This window comes from Trachinotus anak, unplaced genomic scaffold (genome assembly GCF_046630095.1).
Source record: "Trachinotus anak isolate AG129_WGS33_773 ecotype Australia unplaced genomic scaffold, CSIRO_AGI_Tana_v1 ptg000032l, whole genome shotgun sequence".
In the NCBI taxonomy this organism is placed as follows: Eukaryota; Metazoa; Chordata; class Actinopteri; order Carangiformes; family Carangidae; genus Trachinotus; species Trachinotus anak.
In genome coordinates, this window is record NW_027273883.1 from 9,612,255 (window position 1) to 9,630,617 (window position 18,363).

Genomic DNA, 18,363 nt, shown 5'->3' on the forward strand with positions numbered 1-18,363 from the left:
CCATTGTTTATCAGCTTGATATTTACAATTATTACCAAATCCATGCAACATTACTACAACTGTACATTTCGTGACTTCTATTATGTTTATGTCTATCCTATACAGTCTATGCATTTTTTGAAAATGTGAAAGGGTGTAGTCAAGCTAAGACGAGGTGTTAAGTTGCTCTTTACGGGGCAGGAAAAAGGTACAGGTACAGATTCACGTTCAGGGGCAGGTGGCTGGCACACAAAGACACATTAGAAACACTGACAATTTGGCAGGTGACAAAGGGCTGGTATAGAATACTGATGGGTGACTGGGGAGTGAGGAACAGGTGTGCAGGTAGATGTGAGAGTCAGATGACAGGGATTGGCAATAAAATCTGAGGGCATCTGATGGATGGATGGAAATTTAGCAAGGACTGAAAATGCCTGGGGATGTTACAGTGACAGCGGGAAGGCAGATGGAGGGAGACAGTTTGATTTTATCTTCATGAAAATAATTTCTACACATAAGCTGAGAGCATTGCTTTGTGTCAAACAATGAGGAAATGAAAACAGAGTCTGCAACAAAACAGAAAGGTTAAACTATTGTGCAACAGACTGTTTAAGAAAAACTTAGCCCACAAGTCTTTTAAATTATAACTTGTTGTCTGTCAATCTGTAGTCGGCTGCAGGATGATGATTCTGTTGAAGGTCCAGTGTCCACTGGCCAACAGAGGTTTTACATTATTCAGATTAGCAGCACTGATATTTTTTTGAGTATCTATCTGATGATCTGTTGTTTCACTCGGGGTCGGATGTACTGCAAGTCTCATCAGGTGTAAGTTTGCGTGTGTAGTTTTTTCCTCTGTACTTGCCTACAATGACTAGACAGGTAAGTTGTGTGTATTTTTGGTATGTTGACAGATAACATTTCTTTACCTCTTTGACAGTTTTACACGTCATAACTTAGTTGAACAGTGGCAGTCCTTTGTCTGGTGGACTGTCTGGTATGTTTCTTTTTTGACGAGCAATGATGCTTGTGCAAAGTACACGTCATCACTTACCCTCCTCTTCCACTGTATATTGCACTAATTTAACAATTTAGCAATGTAATGATTAAAGAAAAAATAAACGCCATTCAACTAATTTTCAAGTCTAGCAAGTCTACCTTTTTTTTTTCCTTTTTCCAAACAGAAAATGTGTGTCTTTACAACTCTGCTCCTGAGTTTCCTTTTGCAGCTGGCATCCACCTCGGTAAGTTTCCTTATGTGAAGCATGTCACATTCATTTCATAGTCATAATGCCACTGATGTACGGAACATTACCACTGTGATCAAATAATGTGCCATTCATCTCACATTTGTCCACAGCCCATTTCATCTGCAGGAGGTACGGCAGGTGATGTAGACTAAGAGAGCGGCTCTGTAGTTGGCTGACAATGGCTTTAAACAACACTTTATCTGAAATTACTTTTGTAATTGAATTAATAGAAAATATGATTTTCATTCAGTTCATTATGACTGATCCAGCTGTGATTGTGGTGAGTGAAATAATAATTTTGGAATCAAATGTATGGAATCAGATTTATGAAAACCCAGGAACAGCAATCACTAGTACAGGTACAACAGTTACACTGAACATAGTGTCCTCTTCCTTGTGTTTTACCAGCCGGCAGTGGGTATGAAGAAGCCCTAGACATTGTTGAGATAAACAAAGGTGTGCTCAAAGATCCATGCATTATTCAAAGTGATACTTTTTCCCACTTGGCTTTGCAGCATAAACTAACAATAAACATTCTTCTTTCAGATCTGAGTCTGCATGAGGGAGACATACTACTCATGACTGTGAGAACCTTTGCAGTCGTACTTAAACAATACTCTTACACAGCACCGCAAGTGCGATATGATCACTCTTCTTGTTTTTTATATTTGATTTTAAAGGGCCGTGACAGGAACATTGCTCTTGGAAACCAGTTCAAATGGGAGATACCAGTCCCATATGTGTTTGATGAGAGCCTTGGTAAGACAGATAAATGGTCTTCGTATTTATTCACCGGTGAAGAACAGAGTGGAATAAGCATCTTGATTAACTTGGTCTATTTGCTGACTCATAATGACATTGTCCCTCTGTTTGTTTGCTCTCCTTGAAACACAGACTTGAATGCCAAAGGAGTTGTTCTACGGGCTTTTGAGCAAATACGTCTGAAAACGTGCATCGACTTCAAACCCTGGGAAGATGAACCAGACTACATCGTAGTCATCCAAGATGATGGGTGGTTCACTATATCACTGGATATGATAACATAGAATATTTTTTATTTTTAATCATTTTTGGGTTTTTATCATTAATCTTCTTCTAATTTTGTATGTAACTTTATAAGGATATTTGTGTGAACCAAGTGTAGGCCCCTATTTCCTCACCCAAACATAAGTTGTTATGCACATGTATTTTTTTTTCGTCTGACTTCTTTTTACTTTTAGCAAGAAAGCTAAAGGTCTAAGCTAAATGTCTAACTATTCCTTTAACTTTACTGCTTCACTTGCTTTTTTCGACCATACTGTCCATAGATGTTGGTCATATGTTGGGAATCAACGTCAGGGAAACCAAAGTCTCTCTATTGGACAGTGGTGTGATCACCTCGCCATTGTTGAGCACGAGTTTCTTCATGCACTGGGATTCTGGCATGAACAGTCCAGATATGACAGAGATGAGCATGTGACCATTGTCTGGGAAAACATAGAAAAAGGTTTGTCCTACATTTTAGCTGAATGCATCATTCTGATTTAAATTGGGTCACCCCTGATAAGAAGAAAAAACATTGTAAACTTACTGTCATGTTTTGTTCAGGGAAGGAACACAACTTTTTAAAGCACAGTTCAAACACTACTACCACACTTGGAACAATGTATGACTACACATCTGTAATGCACTATGGCAAAGATGCCTTCTCTAATGGCAATGGGTCCACCATCGTCACTAATCTGCCAGAGTACCGAGATGTAATTGGTCAGCGTCTAGAAATGAGCTCTAATGACGTTCTGAAGCTCCAGAAGCTTTACGACTGCAGTAAGCGGTTATTTTATTGAACTATGATACATAATAGGACAATATTATTTATTGTGCACATGATGACAGCTTGTGTTTTTGTGTTTTTCACAGCATCTGCCGTCACCTTCCTGACGTCATGCAGCTTTGAGGATGAGAGAGTGTGTGATATGACTCTTTGTGCTGCAGGAAATACCAGCTGGGAGAGAGTGGGCAGCACAAAAGCCGGGCCATTCTCCGACCACACCAGCCTGAATTCACGGGGAGGTATGTCTGGTATTAATTTCCTTGTTTATACTGTTTATGCAAAAACATCATTCAACACTCAATCATTTCTCTATAATGGTACAGCTGCTGTGTATTACATCCCTTTATTCTTAATTATCCACATCATGGTGTTCAATTATACTTTGCTTTAATTGCTGTTTCTGTGTTCCCATGGAGAGGAGTGTTGAGATGGGTTTACTATAAAGAGCCACTGAAAATGCTAATTGGTTGTTGTTGTAACTGAAATAAAACGCTCTTGTATTTTCATTATGTTTACAGAGAACCAGACGGAATCTGCTCATGGAAATGGCACAACAACAAATCAGAACGGTGAGTTTCTGTGAAACACTATTACTGTATCCAGCTTAGAGTTTCTCATCATTTATGATTTCCAAGGTCATTTTTGCACAAAAATACATGAGGATAATTTTGGTGCTTAATTGCGTGTAGGTGGAGGCTCCTTCATGCACTGCAGCACGGGGTGTGGAAAAGAGGGGGATGGCGCCAAAATGCAGAGCAGGAGAATGAATCCAAAGAGACAGATCCAGTGCCTCCAGTTTTTCTATTTTCACAGTGGGAGTGATAAAGACCAACTCAACATCTGGATCAGAGAATATGACAGAGAAGATAAGGAGATCACCTATCTAATGGGACAGATCGCAGGTGAAATCCTACATACAAAACGTGACCATTTGAAAGTGGTGGCATCATACAGCCAAATCCAGTGTGTAAATTATTTCAATCATTTCATTTTTTACTGCGCTGTATCATAAGCCATACTGTATGTTCATTGTCATTTGCATCAGGTCAAACAACATCTCACTGGCAGCTCCATCATGTTCCCCTCAATGCCACCAGGCCCTTCCAGGTAGAGTTTGAGGTTCGTAAAGGAGCAGGAAACTCCTCCGGCGGGTTTTCAGTCGATGACATCAACCTGTTTGAAACGGAGTGTCCACATCACGTCTGGCATATTCCCAACATTGACCACTTCCTGATAAACAGCAGCGTTGGCACAAGCTTACTGAGCCCACGGTTCATAACCAGACAGAGCTACGGGCTCCAGCTCCTGATGCATCTCTACTCTGATCACTTTGGAGTTTTCTTCCGGCTGGTGTCCACAGACCACGATGAGCAGCTCCAGTGGCCATGTGCGTGGAGACAGGTGACCGTCTCACTGCTGGACCAGAGTCACCACATCCAGCAGCGGATGTCGAAGGAGATAAGCATCACAACCGATTCAGAGAGAACGTTCACTGGAGGTGATTGAGCGGCACTGACATCAGACAAACATACAAAATATTATTCAATATATCTTGAAAATGTACTGAAGCCTTCTGTTTGTGTGGTTATATTGCAACTGCATGTGTCTCACTCATTTTTACATCAAGATAATGGAGAGATATTTCGCTATTGGGACAACCCCAGGAAGGTGGGGCATCTTATCAATGACACCAACGGGGGGTCGTACTATGCCGGTCCAAACCTCGGCTACAGGAAATTCTTGTCTTTTGATGCATTTTGGTCAGGAAAGTTTATAAAAGGAGCCAGCGTCTTCTTTCTCCTCAACATTGATGGTACGTGTTATCGTAGTAAAAAAAAAAAAAAAAACTTTATCCTTAGATCTTCCTTTAAGCAATTGAGTTAGATAAACTTGATGTTGTATTCACTGAACCAATATGATGCTGATGTTTTCAAGGTTCCACAATTACTTCAAATCAAAGATTTTTTTTTAAATTTCTGTATAACCGAGATGGACTCATGCATTATTTGTGTCCAGCTGGGTTAAAATTCAGTCCTGTTCTGTCAGGGTGTCTGGATAAGTAATAAGTTAAATCATCACCATTTAAAGTTAGCTTCCATTAATCAGCAACAGACTGTACTTGTAATATCTGCACTTAGTGGAAGGTCAAAGCTCTCACAGCATGTTTGTCATTATTTTACAGATTACAAGCTTTCTGACACTGGCACAGTTAAAACCTTACGACTATAACTTTAGAAATATGAAACACTTTATATTTTCATTGACAGATTTATCGACTCTACGACTGAATGGCTCAGACCCTCCTAAGCCTCAGATGTGGTCTAACTTGAACCATGTCACTCTGATCCAGAGAGATGATAAAGGAACCTGCCTAAACCAACTGTAAGAGCTGACAGACAAATTTTTTTTTTTTAAAAGCAAAAAAACAAATGAATGTGTTGAAAGGTTTGCATAGACTGGTTCACATGAGACACAGAATGCCAAAGGATGTGGAAACGCCTGTATTACAAAACCAGTAACACCCCTATTCTTTTTACAGAATGGAAAACAGTACAGCCATCATCACTCCATCATTCACATCGTCATTTGCAGTCAGGTACGTCTGCTTTGTGACAATGGCAGCTGCTGTACAGTATTTACTGAGAACAATCAGTTGTGTTTGGCTGTGTTATAATAAATGCACTTGATATTGAAAAGAAGTCAATGATTATACTATATATTTCATTATCGATTCATATGTTACTTATTTTTTTATATTAATAAGTCAGTGCACTACACTATTAAATGGCAAAAAAAGTATGACATTATATTGACAGATTGCATTTTCTGTGAATATCATTGCCCAAAATGGCAAATATATATAATTTACAATAATGTAAAACCAGCAGATAATAACATTTGAGAAACTGGAACAATTTTCAAAAAATGTCATCCAGCTAATCAGTTAATCAATTAATTTTTTCAGCCTTAACTATAACAGTGAAATACAAAGATAAAGAACCTACTTTACCTGCTCATTTTTTGTGCCAGTTTTTTATGACATATTAAGCCATCATGCAGATCACCTGATTCATTTTCAACCTCTATAGAATAGGAGTTTTATACAATGCATTACACAGATTTGCAGTACTATAACCATACATATACCATTCTCTATAATAACCATTCTGTCGTTATTTTCCCAGTCCTGCCACAGGAACCATGTTTTCCATGCTGACAGCCTCGGTGGCCCTGATGGCAGGAAACCTGCCCTTGACACCCTGATAATGTTTTACTGTACAGATTGTGGTAGAGAACTTTACAAATCCAGTAAATATTCTGTGAGACGAATGTTTAATCCTAAACCTTTGGTCGTGATTTCCTCTTTAAATGATCACAGATTCTGACAGAAGAATTTACTTCACAGCAGTAGTGCAAAGTATACGATCATCCACCTTCTGTCTCCTCTGAAGAAAATTAGATTTCTCAAGAGCATGAATAATTTGTTAATGATTCATGATGCCATTTAATGAGTTGTAATATTAATTCCACTAATTCACCAATAAAGTAGTAGTAATATGTACAATCCTTTTTAGGGATTGAGGTAACAATATAGAAAAATATTCTATATACCCTCATGTTCTCCCTCAGTGTCCATCTTGAGATGTAAGTCTTGAAATAACTTCGCGCTCTCAGAAGCCGGACTGACAAATCCAAGGACTTCTGTACATCACGGGGATGAACTTTCACACCCCCGAAGTCTGCAAACACTCTCAGATGCCGTCGACAACACATTCTTTCATTGTATTGCATTGCCTAAAATAAACTGATGCTTTTTAATTTTTTGTGAAATATCCACACTTTACACCCTGTGTATTTTAGTGACAGGATTTGGAGATTTCAAATTATTTTAAAGATGCATACATGGGTTCTCCAGTTTACTGTGGTTATTTCAGGAGTGACGTTTGTCAGCAGTGGTGACCATAACTTAGTACAAGCATGATACTTACTATAATTAAATACCTTTTGTCCTCTAGCGTGATGCCTACCAAGGTAATAACAGTTCATCCTCCAGGGGACATGTGTGTACAATGTGTGTACCAAATTTAATGGCAATCCATCAAGTATTCAGTGATACACTACATCTTCTTGTTCTTCTGCACCACGGTCATTGACTGACTGACACTGGTATCCCTGCTAAACTGCTAGAATTGCTAAAAAAAATGTAGCAGGAGGAGTTGAGTTGGAAAGTTTCAACCCAAGATTCCTTTGAAATGCAAGAGATTTTCTCAGTGTCAGAGGTTAAATCACACATCTGTCATCAGGATTTCTTCAGGTATCGAACTGAGCCAAACAGTAAAACTCAGGAGGTTGTATGTGGTTTGTTTTGATTGTCAGGGGCTAAAGCTTTTTGCTGTGCTCTGTTGCTGAAATTTACATGCTAATATAAGCCACCACACCCATTCGTTCTAGCAATGTGTCATGAATACATGAAACCCGGCTTAAGAATCATGCTTCCAACAATATTGGTTCTGCTGCTGAATAATTAATGAGCCTGGTCTATGTGGTGTGATTTTAACTGCTGCCATAAAAATTTACAAAGAGGTCTGCAAACACTGAAATGTGATCCATAAATGGTTAGTGTCAACTCTTTGATCGTTGCACAGTTTAATGTTTCAACTTTTGGATTTTCATTTCACTAAAAAGTTTTATTGTACAATGGTGTCTTTCTATTCCTCAACTTGCTTGGGGCATTGAAGGAGTAAGCAAACATTAATCAGCCAGATTCTTGGTAGGGCCAGAGGGAAAATTTAGCTGCAATGTATAATTAGTGAGTTTTGTGTTTGTGCACGGACAGTTTGTGCCTTCTGCACTTGCCTAAGAGTATCCTAATGATCCACTTTTATCATTCTTCACGATTTTGGGGACATCCAGTCACAATCATGTATCACTGCATTATTGTTGTGCTGAGGATATTTCACTTTGCCATCATATGTACATTTATGTATTATGTCTTATTACAGAAAGTTGCATATTTGTCTTTGAATTTACTCCAGTTATATATTATCATGACTTCAAATCTATTCATTCCTAGTCTCTCAAACTATTGTTGATATGTAAGTCTTTTAGTTTAATGAAATGAAAATCAGATATTTTAACAATATGCAGCATAGCAGACAGCAGAATTTACAGATACAGTGTTAGCTTCTCCAAAGCATGTAATGTAATCTGTTTTGTTTTTAAGAGATCAATGAGGAGGAGGAGGAGGACAACTGAAATAAACAAAGTCAAGATGCAGCAGAGATTTTAGTTGAAGTTCCCAATGAATTTGAGTAGATAAATGAGACACTATTTCCCCTTCACCCACAGCCTACAGAAGCAGGGATAGGAGCAAAAAGATACTGTTTCCTGTGCACCATTCACTCACAGCTGTTGACATTTTCACATTTCTGGGAGTATGTTTTGAGATTGCTATTTACAAAATAATGCTAACATGCTAAACTATGATAGGGAACATGTTAAACTGTATAACTGCTACACATCATCATGTTAGCATGGTCATTTTTAGCCCGTTAGCATCATCATCAAATTTTTAAAAAAGAGCTTCATTCTGGCATCCTCTCAGTAAATATGATAAATGACAATGACAAATCTCAACCAAGACTAGACTTAGACAAGACTTAACTTGTGGTAACAAGTGTATAGAACCTTTAATATTGATTAACTTTTCCAGAGTATAAGTTTAATTACACAGTGGCCCTGTTCAGACCTAGTATTAATATGTGTCGTCAGTGATCCGATCACAAGTGGTCATCTTAAGTTCATCTGTTCACACCTGGCTTTAAAATGTGTCTCCACGTGTGTCTCCAGGGACCACTTGTGATCAGATCTCACTTCCCCGTTGTCAACATGCTTCTGTGTGTGTGTGTGTGTGTGTGTGTGACTATGTGACTGAGTGAGTGAGATGGCGAGCTAGATGAGATACATCAAAATGAAGAAGCTACTGCTACTGAAAATTCTAAACTAATAATAATAATTTGATCAAATCAAAGATCAACAACTAAGACAGTAGGATTCAGTATTTATCATTATAAATTTTAATTCAACTTATACCTGAAAAAATTCTGAGCGTGGACTTACTCTGACAGTAAAGGAATTACATAACATGCTTTGTGTCCACTTCACAAAAATCTGATAAAACCTGGCATGTGCAGGTCCTGTCAAATCCAGGTGACAGAGTTTCCTTTTGACAGCATTGACACCTAAGCAGCAATTATTCAGCAAACAATAAGACTGAATGCATGACTAGGAACTCTGAAATGTCAAAAACCTGTTTTGCTTTGTTTTGCTTTGTTTTGTGAGTGGGTTGTCATCCCCACTTAAAAGTCTCCTGTAACACCCAAAGCTTCTCGTGTCCAATTGCGGAGAGGACAGCCAGCGTGACACAAGGTAAGCATGAGTGGTATTTTCTTTCTTCAAATACAAAATGAAACAAACTGAATATTCAAGTTAACTGTCTTAAAAGTATAGCAGCTTTATTACTTCTCAGTGATAATATATCTATATCTGGTTCATCATTTAATCTCAGTGGTGTCATTTAACTTTGTTCCAAGACACACTACAAGGATGAAAGGCTACATTTTTCTTGTGGTGAACTTGGCAGTTTCCTTGTCACTCTCCCTAAACCCAGTAAGAGTTTATTTATTTCCATGTATTGTTTAAGATGAAATTGTTATATATTATATATAAGTAAATTACAATTCCTTTTTTTAAAGTGTGTAATTAGTGATTTAATGCTGATGGAAATCTGGACTTTAAGACAGAATGCAAACATTTAAGTAATTTTAAATCTATACAGTTCAAATTTTAGTTTACTTGTAGACAACTGTAGTTACAAACATAAAAAAGGGATATACTTGTGTTGTCTTTATGTCTCATGTTATACGTCTTAGAATTACATCATTACATATGTTGATCTGTTCAAATATTAATTTTTACAGAATGGAGCAGATGAGCCACAGATAGTGGGTAAGTTGTATTATTTGTTATTCGTTACTATATTTCAGAAAATGTATTTAATCTAATCATTTTTAATGACTGTTATTTCACAAGGCAGCATCTCATCTTTTTTTGTAGACATTGGTGAAGACAAGGACATTACAGATGTAAACAAGGGTAAAGTTAAACATCTTCCTATCATTAAATGGACCCTGGCATGAGATTTGTTAACTACATATTTGACAAAGCAGCTTTGCACTCACCCACTTTCTATGCTTTATCTCAGATTCATATGATGATATTCTGGAGGTGAGTTTAGTATTTTTGTAGGTAAATTATGAAAAATTAAAAAAAAAGATGGATTTGTATGTGTGAAATTTTAATGTAATCATGTTTTGTTTTTTTCAATAAAATCTTAGCCACCAAACACACAGAGGAGTGCCATCAGTGATGATGATAGGCTGTGGACATCCCCCGTCCCGTATGTTTTGGAAAAAGACCTTGGTAAACATACATTTGTCTTGCATAATAACCCAGAATATATTAAGCATCAATCAGCTGCAGGTTGTTGCCACATAGAAGTGCCTCTCAGTGGAAAGAAAACGAGGCACACTCTGAAGTAAACAAAGCTACTTGGCCAAAGCATGTTTCAGATGTTTCAGATCTTAACTCCACATAGTTTCACATAATCCACTTGTGCAAAACAGTGGCTCCACTCCTCCACCTGAGTATCTAGAAGGCATTTGTATCAGCAGTGTCTCAGAGTCATGTAGATAAGCAAGATTACCTCATCTATCAGTCACATTAAACTGTCATTTCTTTGTTCTTCCCTATAACACAATTCCCACGGTCAATGGAAGAGATGAACGCTAAAGGAGTCATCCTGAGAGCCTTTGACCAGTTCAGGTTGAAGTCATGCATTGATTTCAAACCAAGGGAGTCTGATAAATATTACATTTCTGTCCAAAAGTTAGGCGGGTATGTATTGAATTTTTCTTTTTTTTTTCACCTTACACTTTTGATAATCAATTAATAACATAATTTATCATGCAAAACTGTTCAATGTGAGGATTATCTGCTTTTCTGTGTTTTACATCATGGTAAATTGCAAATCTTGTTGTACAAAACAACAGATGTTAAGGGTGCCAGGAGGAATTTTCTTGTAAACAAATTTTGTGTTTACGTTCACTCTTCATCACTGAGACACATAGCGCAATTTTGTTGGCACATTAGTGAGTTTTTTGACATGTCAAAAACCTGTTGGGGTTAGATGACATTCAAATGTTCTCACTCCCCTCTTTTCACTCTAACTTCAACTGCCTGTGCCACAGAATAAAGCACTTACTTCCATTAAGATCAATTTCTGCTCTCTAGCGGCACTCTTTCATCCCTGAGAATAATAAATTACAGAGGTATAAATGTGACTTTTGCTGACGAGTCCTTTTTCCATTTTAGGTGTTTCTCATATATTGGACGAGTATTCAGCGGTGGACAGGATCTCTCCATCGGCACATACTGTGATGAGATTTCCACTGTTGAACATGAGTTTCTCCACGCTCTTGGCTTCTTCCATGAACAGTCCAGATATGACCGAGATGATCATGTGACCATTGCATTTGAGAACATCCAAGAAGGTTTCATTAAGAATTGCATTATAATATTCCTGTTCCTCATATTCTTAATATTCTTCTTAAATACATTACAGGTCTCAAGGTGTATGTGAGTCCTAGTAGAGGTTGCACATTAATAATTGAATCTAAAATACGTACATAAACATATCAAGAACTTTGAAATTGTTAAATTAAAAGTAAGATAATTGAAAACATTACAAATTAACCACACAGTTGATCAAATTATATTATGTAAAAACAAATTTTGTGTAATGAGTAATTAGTGAATTATTATTTAACCATCTAAGCTGCTCTCAAGGTTTTTCAATATAGTGAACTGTAATTGGTTTGCTTTTATATGTGTCATTTTATGTGCCCTCTAGGTAGAGAGAATAATTTCAGAAAAGTTAGCAAAGAAGACAGCACTACTGGGGGAGTCCCATACGACTACTGGTCAGTGATGCACTACGGCAAAAATGCATTCAGCAATGGAAATGGCTCTACAATTATCACCAAAGACCCCAAATTCCAGGATGTGATTGGTCAAAGACTGGAAGTGAGTCCCACTGATATCCAAGAGCTGAACCTCCGCTACAAATGCAGTAAGTGCCTGGAGTTTAAAGAGAACAACACCCACCTACAACATGTTTTGGGACTGTTTGTTTCAATGACTAAAATCAGTGTAATGACACACATATCCACAAAAAAGTCATTGTTGACATTATGTCATATTTTACAAATCATTTTTACTTACATGTTTTCTAACCTTTTTATCCTTTTTCTGAACAAAATTCTTACAAATGATCATTACAAAAATTATTCAGATGACCATTATCCAGCCTGTCACCTCATTTAGGCAACTGAAAGTAAATGTGAAATGTGCTTTTTCGCTTTCTGGTGGAAAGTTAGATGAGAAGAGCCATACGACTGTAAACAAGGGGAGACAGCTAGCCTGTCTCTATCAAATGGTAACAACATCCACCTATCAGCACCTCTTAAGATCACAAATTAAAAATTCAAATTTCATTTGTTTAATCCGTAAAAAAACAGTGTAGAAACAACAATACGCCATTTTACAGATGATCTGTGCTACACAAGATCTTAGCTGTAACCAGTAACTTCCTGGATGATCCACTGGTTTCCTGGAAACTGGTCAGAGCCAATAAATAGCCAAGACTTTTAAATTGTCAACTGCCAATTTACAACAAATGGTTATACAGTTCAATTTGTTGAAAAAAGCAGCAATGAGGCTTCTGCAGAAGAGCAAATTCCTCTTCCTTTATAAACATATACTGTTCATGAACACTGAGTTTTAATTCAAACCACAACACCTAAAAATATAGCATATAAGAATTAAGCTGGAGTAATGGACCAGTCGCAGCAGCAAATGGTGTTAGCATAACCGTATCAACGTATCATAAACTACCATCTACAAAACCTACGCCTGAACGGCATCTATAACACACCGTTACTTATTTATCTTCTACAGACCTTGAAAAACTGCTATCCTCAAGTTAGTTGATAAACCTAAATCCTGTGCTCTTCATTCACATCTACAGACTCAACCATTGCATTTAAGATGTTCTGCGGCTTCTCCAAGGGGAACATGTGTCACATGACCCGCTGTTCACAGAGTGGCAGTGGCTGGGAAATGGTAACACGTGTGTATGGGGGTCCTAGCTCTGATCACACCAGTCTACCCAGTGGCAGTGGTGGCCATGGTAAGATTTCAAAATTTCCAAATTAAAAATTTCCAAAAAAAGAACTAAGTTTAACTTTTTCTTTGAAGTGTCACAAATGGCTTTGAGGAAAATCTTGTAATGTAAATCTTCCTTATTTATCATTTGGACAACAACATTCTAGGCCAAGATGGAGGTTACTTCATGCATGCTAGCACAGCATCAGGTAAGGAAGGTGACTCAGCCTGGCTGGAGACCCACAGGATGAATTCCAATAGGCACTGTCATGTCCAGTGTCTCCAGTTCTACTATTACCACAGTGGGAACGAGTCCGACAAACTTAACATCTGGATCAGAGAATTTCAAGATGAACGGGACTTTAAAGGAACCCGTCGTCTCGTGGGACAAATCACTGGTAATGTCAGACTATGATCATCATCTACTATAAACAGTATTTAAGGCTTTGATGAACCATGAATATCTGACACTTTCCTCCTCCAGGTCCACCAACATCTCACTGGCAGCTCCAGCATGTTTCCCTGAATGCCACCAAGCACTTCCAGGTGGAGTTTGAGTCTCGTAAAGGAGCAGGAAGCTCTTCAGGCGGCTTCTCAATCGATGACATCAATCTGTCTGAGATCGAGTGTCCACATGTAACCATGCAGATTGATGATTTTGAGAGGGTTTTGAACACAAGTAAATATGGACAGACTATATACAGCCCACGCCAGTACTCCAGAGGGGGCTATTCTTACAGGGTAGCGGTAAGGCTGTACAGGACATTTGTTGGAGTTTTTGTGCAACTCTTGTCTGGTAAATATGATGACCAGCTGGAGTGGCCTTGCCCACAAAGGCAGGTGACTTTCCAATTGCTGGATCAGACACCCAACATTCAGCTGCACATGTCAAAGCAAAGGAGTTTCACTAGTGACCCAAATCTGGTCGGCTCTGATGGTAAGTAAAATCCAGTAAAAGTAAAAAAAAATCATTAACTCTTCAATCGTCATTTTAGCACACTATAAACCACAGTATGTTCTCTGTAAACAGGTAACTACATTTGGGACAATCCTCGTGAGATTGGAACGACATTCTTAGATGAGAATAATGAGAAGAGCTTTGCTGGACCTTTGCTCGGCAGATCATATTTTATGACTTTGACAGAAATGAAATCCAGAGACTTCCTCAAGGGAGGGAGCGCCATTTTTGTCTTCAGCTTCCAAGGCAAGCTGATAAAAATGTTTTCACCACTGACTGTGACTGTAAAACTGCCCTGCTTGGAATCGTACAACAAATATGTTTGAAACATTTAAATCACTGCACACCTGAGTGGAAGTTATGTTGTATAACATTACTTTCTCCTTTTGCTAGATCTCACTCCCCTTGTTAATGGAAGTGCTCTACCGTGTCCTGAAGTGGCACCAGTGATGATTGCACATCCTCCTAAGGATCTGGATAATGGCCCATGCTCATCACGGTGGGACAGCTCTGAAACAACTTCTCATTTTAAACAACAGTTTAAAGAAAGATGTAGAGTCCAGCAGTGAAATTAGATGTTAATATGCCTTTCAAATGATGCCATGCTTTTTTTTTATAGGATCTTAACCACCACCCGTCCACCTCTGCAAACAACAGACGACAACAGGTATTCAGATTTACTCACACGTTTTACACTTGCTGGCTATACTGCTAGCTTTTAAGATAATGAGTTCTGGAGGCCTAATTTGATACTGCTAAAGTTAATCAACTAGTTACATAAATGGCTCTGTAATTAGTAACAGTAATGTCGTATTTGCAGCAGCCACTAGGAACTCGCCAGCTACACAAACTAATTTTCCCTATTAAACCACAACAGGCTTTATAACTTGGTACTGGTCAGAAATCTATTGTGTATTATTTTATTTGATCCATTCCTTTCTTTCTGTTGTAGCATTTTTGGTTTCTCTCCTGCTATGATGGCTTCCCCTGTCCTCACCCTCCTGCTGGCCCTGATGCTTGTGATACCATGATATGTGTCTCCTCCCATCCACATCTCACCTCGACACATGGACAGGAGCAGCAGATCAGCCACTGGCTGGGCAATTTGGTCATTCATCTGAATGATTCAGCCAGTGACTCATTCTCCCTCGAAATGTCTTTGTTATTGTTTTCCAGGTTATATCAGCAGCTAATTAAAAGAGATGACTGCAGTGGGTAACTGCAATACAATAACTTGCTTTTGGTGGTGGGATCATACTTTTATAATTGCTGGATAACAATTTTTGGATTATTCTTAAAAATATATTTACTATATATTTGTGGGATTTCGTGCAATCTCTATTCCTTGGAAGATAATAAATAATAAACACAAGCACATGTTTTTGGGTCTACAGTGGGACTGGAAAAAATAATCATCAGATCACCTGATTCATTTTGAACCTCTATAGAATAGGAATTTTATAAAATGCATTGCAGTACTATAACTTTGCACTTAAAATACAACTACAACTTTACATATATCATTCTCTATTATAACCATTCTGTTTGTTATTTTCCCAGTCTTCTCACAGTAATCATGTTTTCCATGCTGACAGCCTCAGTGGCCCTGATGACAGGAAACCTGCCCTTGACACCCTGAAAATGTCAGTTTTGCTGTACAGTTAGAGAAATTTATATATTTCGATGGCAGAGAACTTTACAAACCCAGAAAATATTCTGTGAGATGAAGGTTTGATCCTACACCTCTGGTTGTGATTTCCTTTATTTGAATTATTACAGATTCTAACAGAAGAATTTACTCCACAGCACTAGTGCAAAGTGCAACGACTATCATCCACTTTCTGTCTCCTCTGAAGAAAATTAAATTTATCAAGAGCATGAATAATTTGTTAATGATTCACACTACCATTTAATGAGTTGTAATATTCATTCCACAAACTTGCCAGCTATGTCGTTTCATAGAAAAATGGTCTGGCTCTTTTCATGTAAGACACTTATATGTACAATTCTTGTACATTTAGGGATTGATGTGTCTGGAAACAGCTTTTTTAAAAATCCCCAATCATATGATGTTTCAATGCAAGTACCAGGTTGTTTCAAATTTAACCTTAATCTTGGAAGCAAGTAAGTCATTTTGTCAATAACAATATAGGATAATAGAAAGGAGCAGGCTTCACCAAGCTGGACAGTGAAGAACATGAGGGTATGATGTAAGTCTTGAAATAACTTTACGACAGCCGGACTGACAAGTTGAGGGACTTCTGTACATCACAGGGGATGAACCTTCACACCCCCAAAGTCTGCAAATACTCTCAACACATTCTTTCATTGTATTGCATTTTCAGTTTTAATTATATGGTTGTGACAAATTATTTTAAAGATTCATACATGGGTTCTCCAGTTTACTGTGGTGATTTCAGGAGTGATTTTTGTCAGCAGTGGTGACCATAACTCAGTATTTACTATAATTAAATACCTTTTGTCCTCCCTGCTACACTGCTCGAAATGTAGCAGGAGGAGTTGAGTAGGAAAGTTTCAACCCAAGATTCCTTTGAAATTCAAGAGATTTTCCAGGTGTCAAAGGTTAAATCACACATTTGTCATGAGGATTTTCTTCAGGTATCAGACTGAGTCAAACAGTAAAACTCAGAAGGTTGTATGTGGTTTGTTTTGTTTGACAGGGGCTAAAGCTTTTTGTTGTGCTCTATGTCCCAGCCACTTATTACCTGCCACAATGTGCTGAAATTGACATGCTTATATAAGCCATCACACCTACATAGTAATGTGGTATGAATACATGAATACATGAAACCCGGCTTAAGAATCATGCTTCCAACAATATTGATTCTGCAGCAGAATAGTTAATGAGCCTGGTCTATGTGGTGTGATATTAACTGCTGCCATAAAATCACAAAGAGGTCTGCAAACACTGAAATGTGTTGCATAAATGAGTAATGTCAACTCTTTGATGGTTGCACAGTTAAATGTTTAAACTTTCTGACTTTTTCATTTCATCAAAAAGTTTTATTGTACAATGGTGTCTTTCTTTCCCTCATCTTCACATAGAGCTTGCCATTTTGCTTGGGGCATAGAAAGATTTGGCCTAATATTAGTCAAACATTAATATGCCAGATTCTTGGTAGGGCCAGAGGGAAAATTTAGCTGTAATGTTTAATTAGTGAATTTTGTGTTTGTGGAGAGACAGTTTGGTGTGCCCCACACATTTGTGCCTTCTTCACTTGTCTAAGAGTACCCTAATAATCCACTTTTACCATTCTCCACCATTTTGGGGACATCCAGTCACAATCATGTATCACTGCATTATTGTTGTGCTGAGGATATTTCACCTTGCCACAGTAAGAACATTTATATATTATGTCTTATTACAGAAAGTTGCATATTTATCTTTGAATTGATTCCAGTTTGATATTCTCATGACTTCAAATCTATTCATTCCTAGTCTATCAAACTATTGTTAATATGCAAGTCTTTTAGTTTAATGAAATGAAAATCAGATATTTTCCTTATAACAGACATTTAATAATATGCATCATAGCAGACAGCAGAATTTACGGATACAGTGTTAGTGTAATAGTGAGCCCTGAGCTTCCATATGTTTTTTCACTACACCCTTTGTTCAGATATACTAACTGTTTCTGTGTCTTCAGTAGGACAAGAGCTGTGGATGACGGCTGCTTCCCCAGTGGTGATGTCCTGTCACTGACCCCTCTACTGTCCAGCGCTTTGGGTGTCATTTGGATGGTGTGTGGTATTCACAATGGTGTAGCATAAGGACCCCTTCCCCGTCCCTACATTTTCTTAGCCGTGGTAACCCCCTGGACCTGGCCCTGGCGTTTTGTTTATCCAGTGATAACTTTACGGGCCTGTACAGTATTGTGCAATAGTGTGGTTAACCACCAGCAAATTAGTCGCTGGCAGTGGTGGACAGTAACGGAGTAAATTTACTTGAGTACTGTACTTAAGTACATATCCAGAGGATTTGTACTTTACTTGAGTATTAGATTTCTTTGGTACTTATTACTCTTACTTGAATACATTTCCAAGACAAATATTTTTACTTT

At 37.9% G+C, this 18,363-nt stretch overlaps 5 protein-coding genes across 8 annotated transcripts in view; 2 read left to right on the forward strand and 3 right to left on the reverse strand.

Annotated features, from left to right (window-relative positions):
- The window catches only part of apoc2 (apolipoprotein C-II), a 76,189-nt gene that overhangs the window by 31,676 nt on the left and 26,150 nt on the right, over window positions 1-18,363 (reverse strand). Inside the window, exon 1 of one of the 2 annotated variants that reach the window (XM_071469637.1) lies at window positions 135-138. The exons of the other annotated variant lie outside the window; for it this stretch is intronic. The gene's annotated coding sequence lies outside the window, so the exon portion shown is untranslated. Of the gene's footprint in view, window positions 1-134; window positions 139-18,363 lie in introns of those variants that run through there. 2 annotated transcript variants of the gene reach the window in all.
- Window positions 1-18,363, reverse strand: part of apoc4 (apolipoprotein C-IV) — a 54,551-nt gene that overhangs the window by 25,432 nt on the left and 10,756 nt on the right. The gene's annotated exons all lie outside the window — the stretch shown is intronic.
- Window positions 1-18,363, reverse strand: part of apoc1 (apolipoprotein C-I) — a 54,665-nt gene that overhangs the window by 21,045 nt on the left and 15,257 nt on the right. The window contains exon 1 of one of the 2 annotated variants that reach the window (XM_071469641.1): window positions 14,967-14,973. The exons of the other annotated variant lie outside the window; for it this stretch is intronic. The gene's annotated coding sequence lies outside the window, so the exon portion shown is untranslated. Of the gene's footprint in view, window positions 1-14,966; window positions 14,974-18,363 lie in introns of those variants that run through there. 2 annotated transcript variants of the gene reach the window in all.
- On the forward strand, window positions 376-6,876 carry LOC139613733 (meprin A subunit beta-like). Its single transcript, XM_071470570.1, has 16 exons — window positions 376-858; window positions 1,161-1,220; window positions 1,337-1,682; window positions 1,773-1,810; window positions 1,907-1,985; window positions 2,121-2,238; window positions 2,534-2,712; window positions 2,814-3,032; window positions 3,126-3,278; window positions 3,558-3,608; window positions 3,729-3,941; window positions 4,085-4,537; window positions 4,667-4,852; window positions 5,307-5,421; window positions 5,579-5,635; window positions 6,225-6,876. The coding sequence occupies exons 4-16, from the start codon at window positions 1,805-1,807 to the stop codon at window positions 6,301-6,303; spliced, it is 1,908 nt and encodes a 635-aa protein (XP_071326671.1). The 5' UTR covers window positions 376-858; window positions 1,161-1,220; window positions 1,337-1,682; window positions 1,773-1,804; the 3' UTR covers window positions 6,304-6,876.
- LOC139613198 (meprin A subunit beta-like) lies at window positions 9,277-15,653 on the forward strand. 2 transcript variants are annotated; one of them, XM_071469623.1, is made up of 16 exons: window positions 9,277-9,468; window positions 9,633-9,708; window positions 10,020-10,047; window positions 10,132-10,194; window positions 10,304-10,326; window positions 10,437-10,521; window positions 10,878-10,995; window positions 11,473-11,651; window positions 12,011-12,229; window positions 13,187-13,348; window positions 13,491-13,721; window positions 13,808-14,260; window positions 14,354-14,527; window positions 14,675-14,780; window positions 14,901-14,948; window positions 15,234-15,653. In XM_071469623.1, the coding sequence occupies exons 2-16, from the start codon at window positions 9,646-9,648 to the stop codon at window positions 15,310-15,312; spliced, it is 2,031 nt and encodes a 676-aa protein (XP_071325724.1). In that variant the 5' UTR covers window positions 9,277-9,468; window positions 9,633-9,645; the 3' UTR covers window positions 15,313-15,653. The 2 variants fall into 2 exon arrangements, with proteins under 2 accessions (XP_071325724.1, XP_071325725.1); XM_071469624.1 differs by having other exon boundaries at window positions 9,280-9,468; window positions 10,156-10,194.

Bases quoted from the DNA above. Each gene is read 5' to 3' on its own strand.
- LOC139613733 (XM_071470570.1), top strand. The intron at 3,033-3,125 runs GTAAGCGGTTAT...TGTTTTTCACAG, and splicing joins CCAGAAGCTTTACGACTGCA to CATCTGCCGTCACCTTCCTG. The intron at 3,609-3,728 runs GTGAGTTTCTGT...AATTGCGTGTAG, and splicing joins CACAACAACAAATCAGAACG to GTGGAGGCTCCTTCATGCAC.
- LOC139613198 (XM_071469623.1), top strand. From the start codon at position 9,646: ATGAAAGGCTACATTTTTCTTGTGGTGAACTTGGCAGTTTCCTTGTCA. The intron at 9,709-10,019 runs GTAAGAGTTTAT...TAATTTTTACAG, and splicing joins TGTCACTCTCCCTAAACCCA to AATGGAGCAGATGAGCCACA. The intron at 10,048-10,131 runs GTAAGTTGTATT...TTATTTCACAAG, and splicing joins AGATGAGCCACAGATAGTGG to GCAGCATCTCATCTTTTTTT.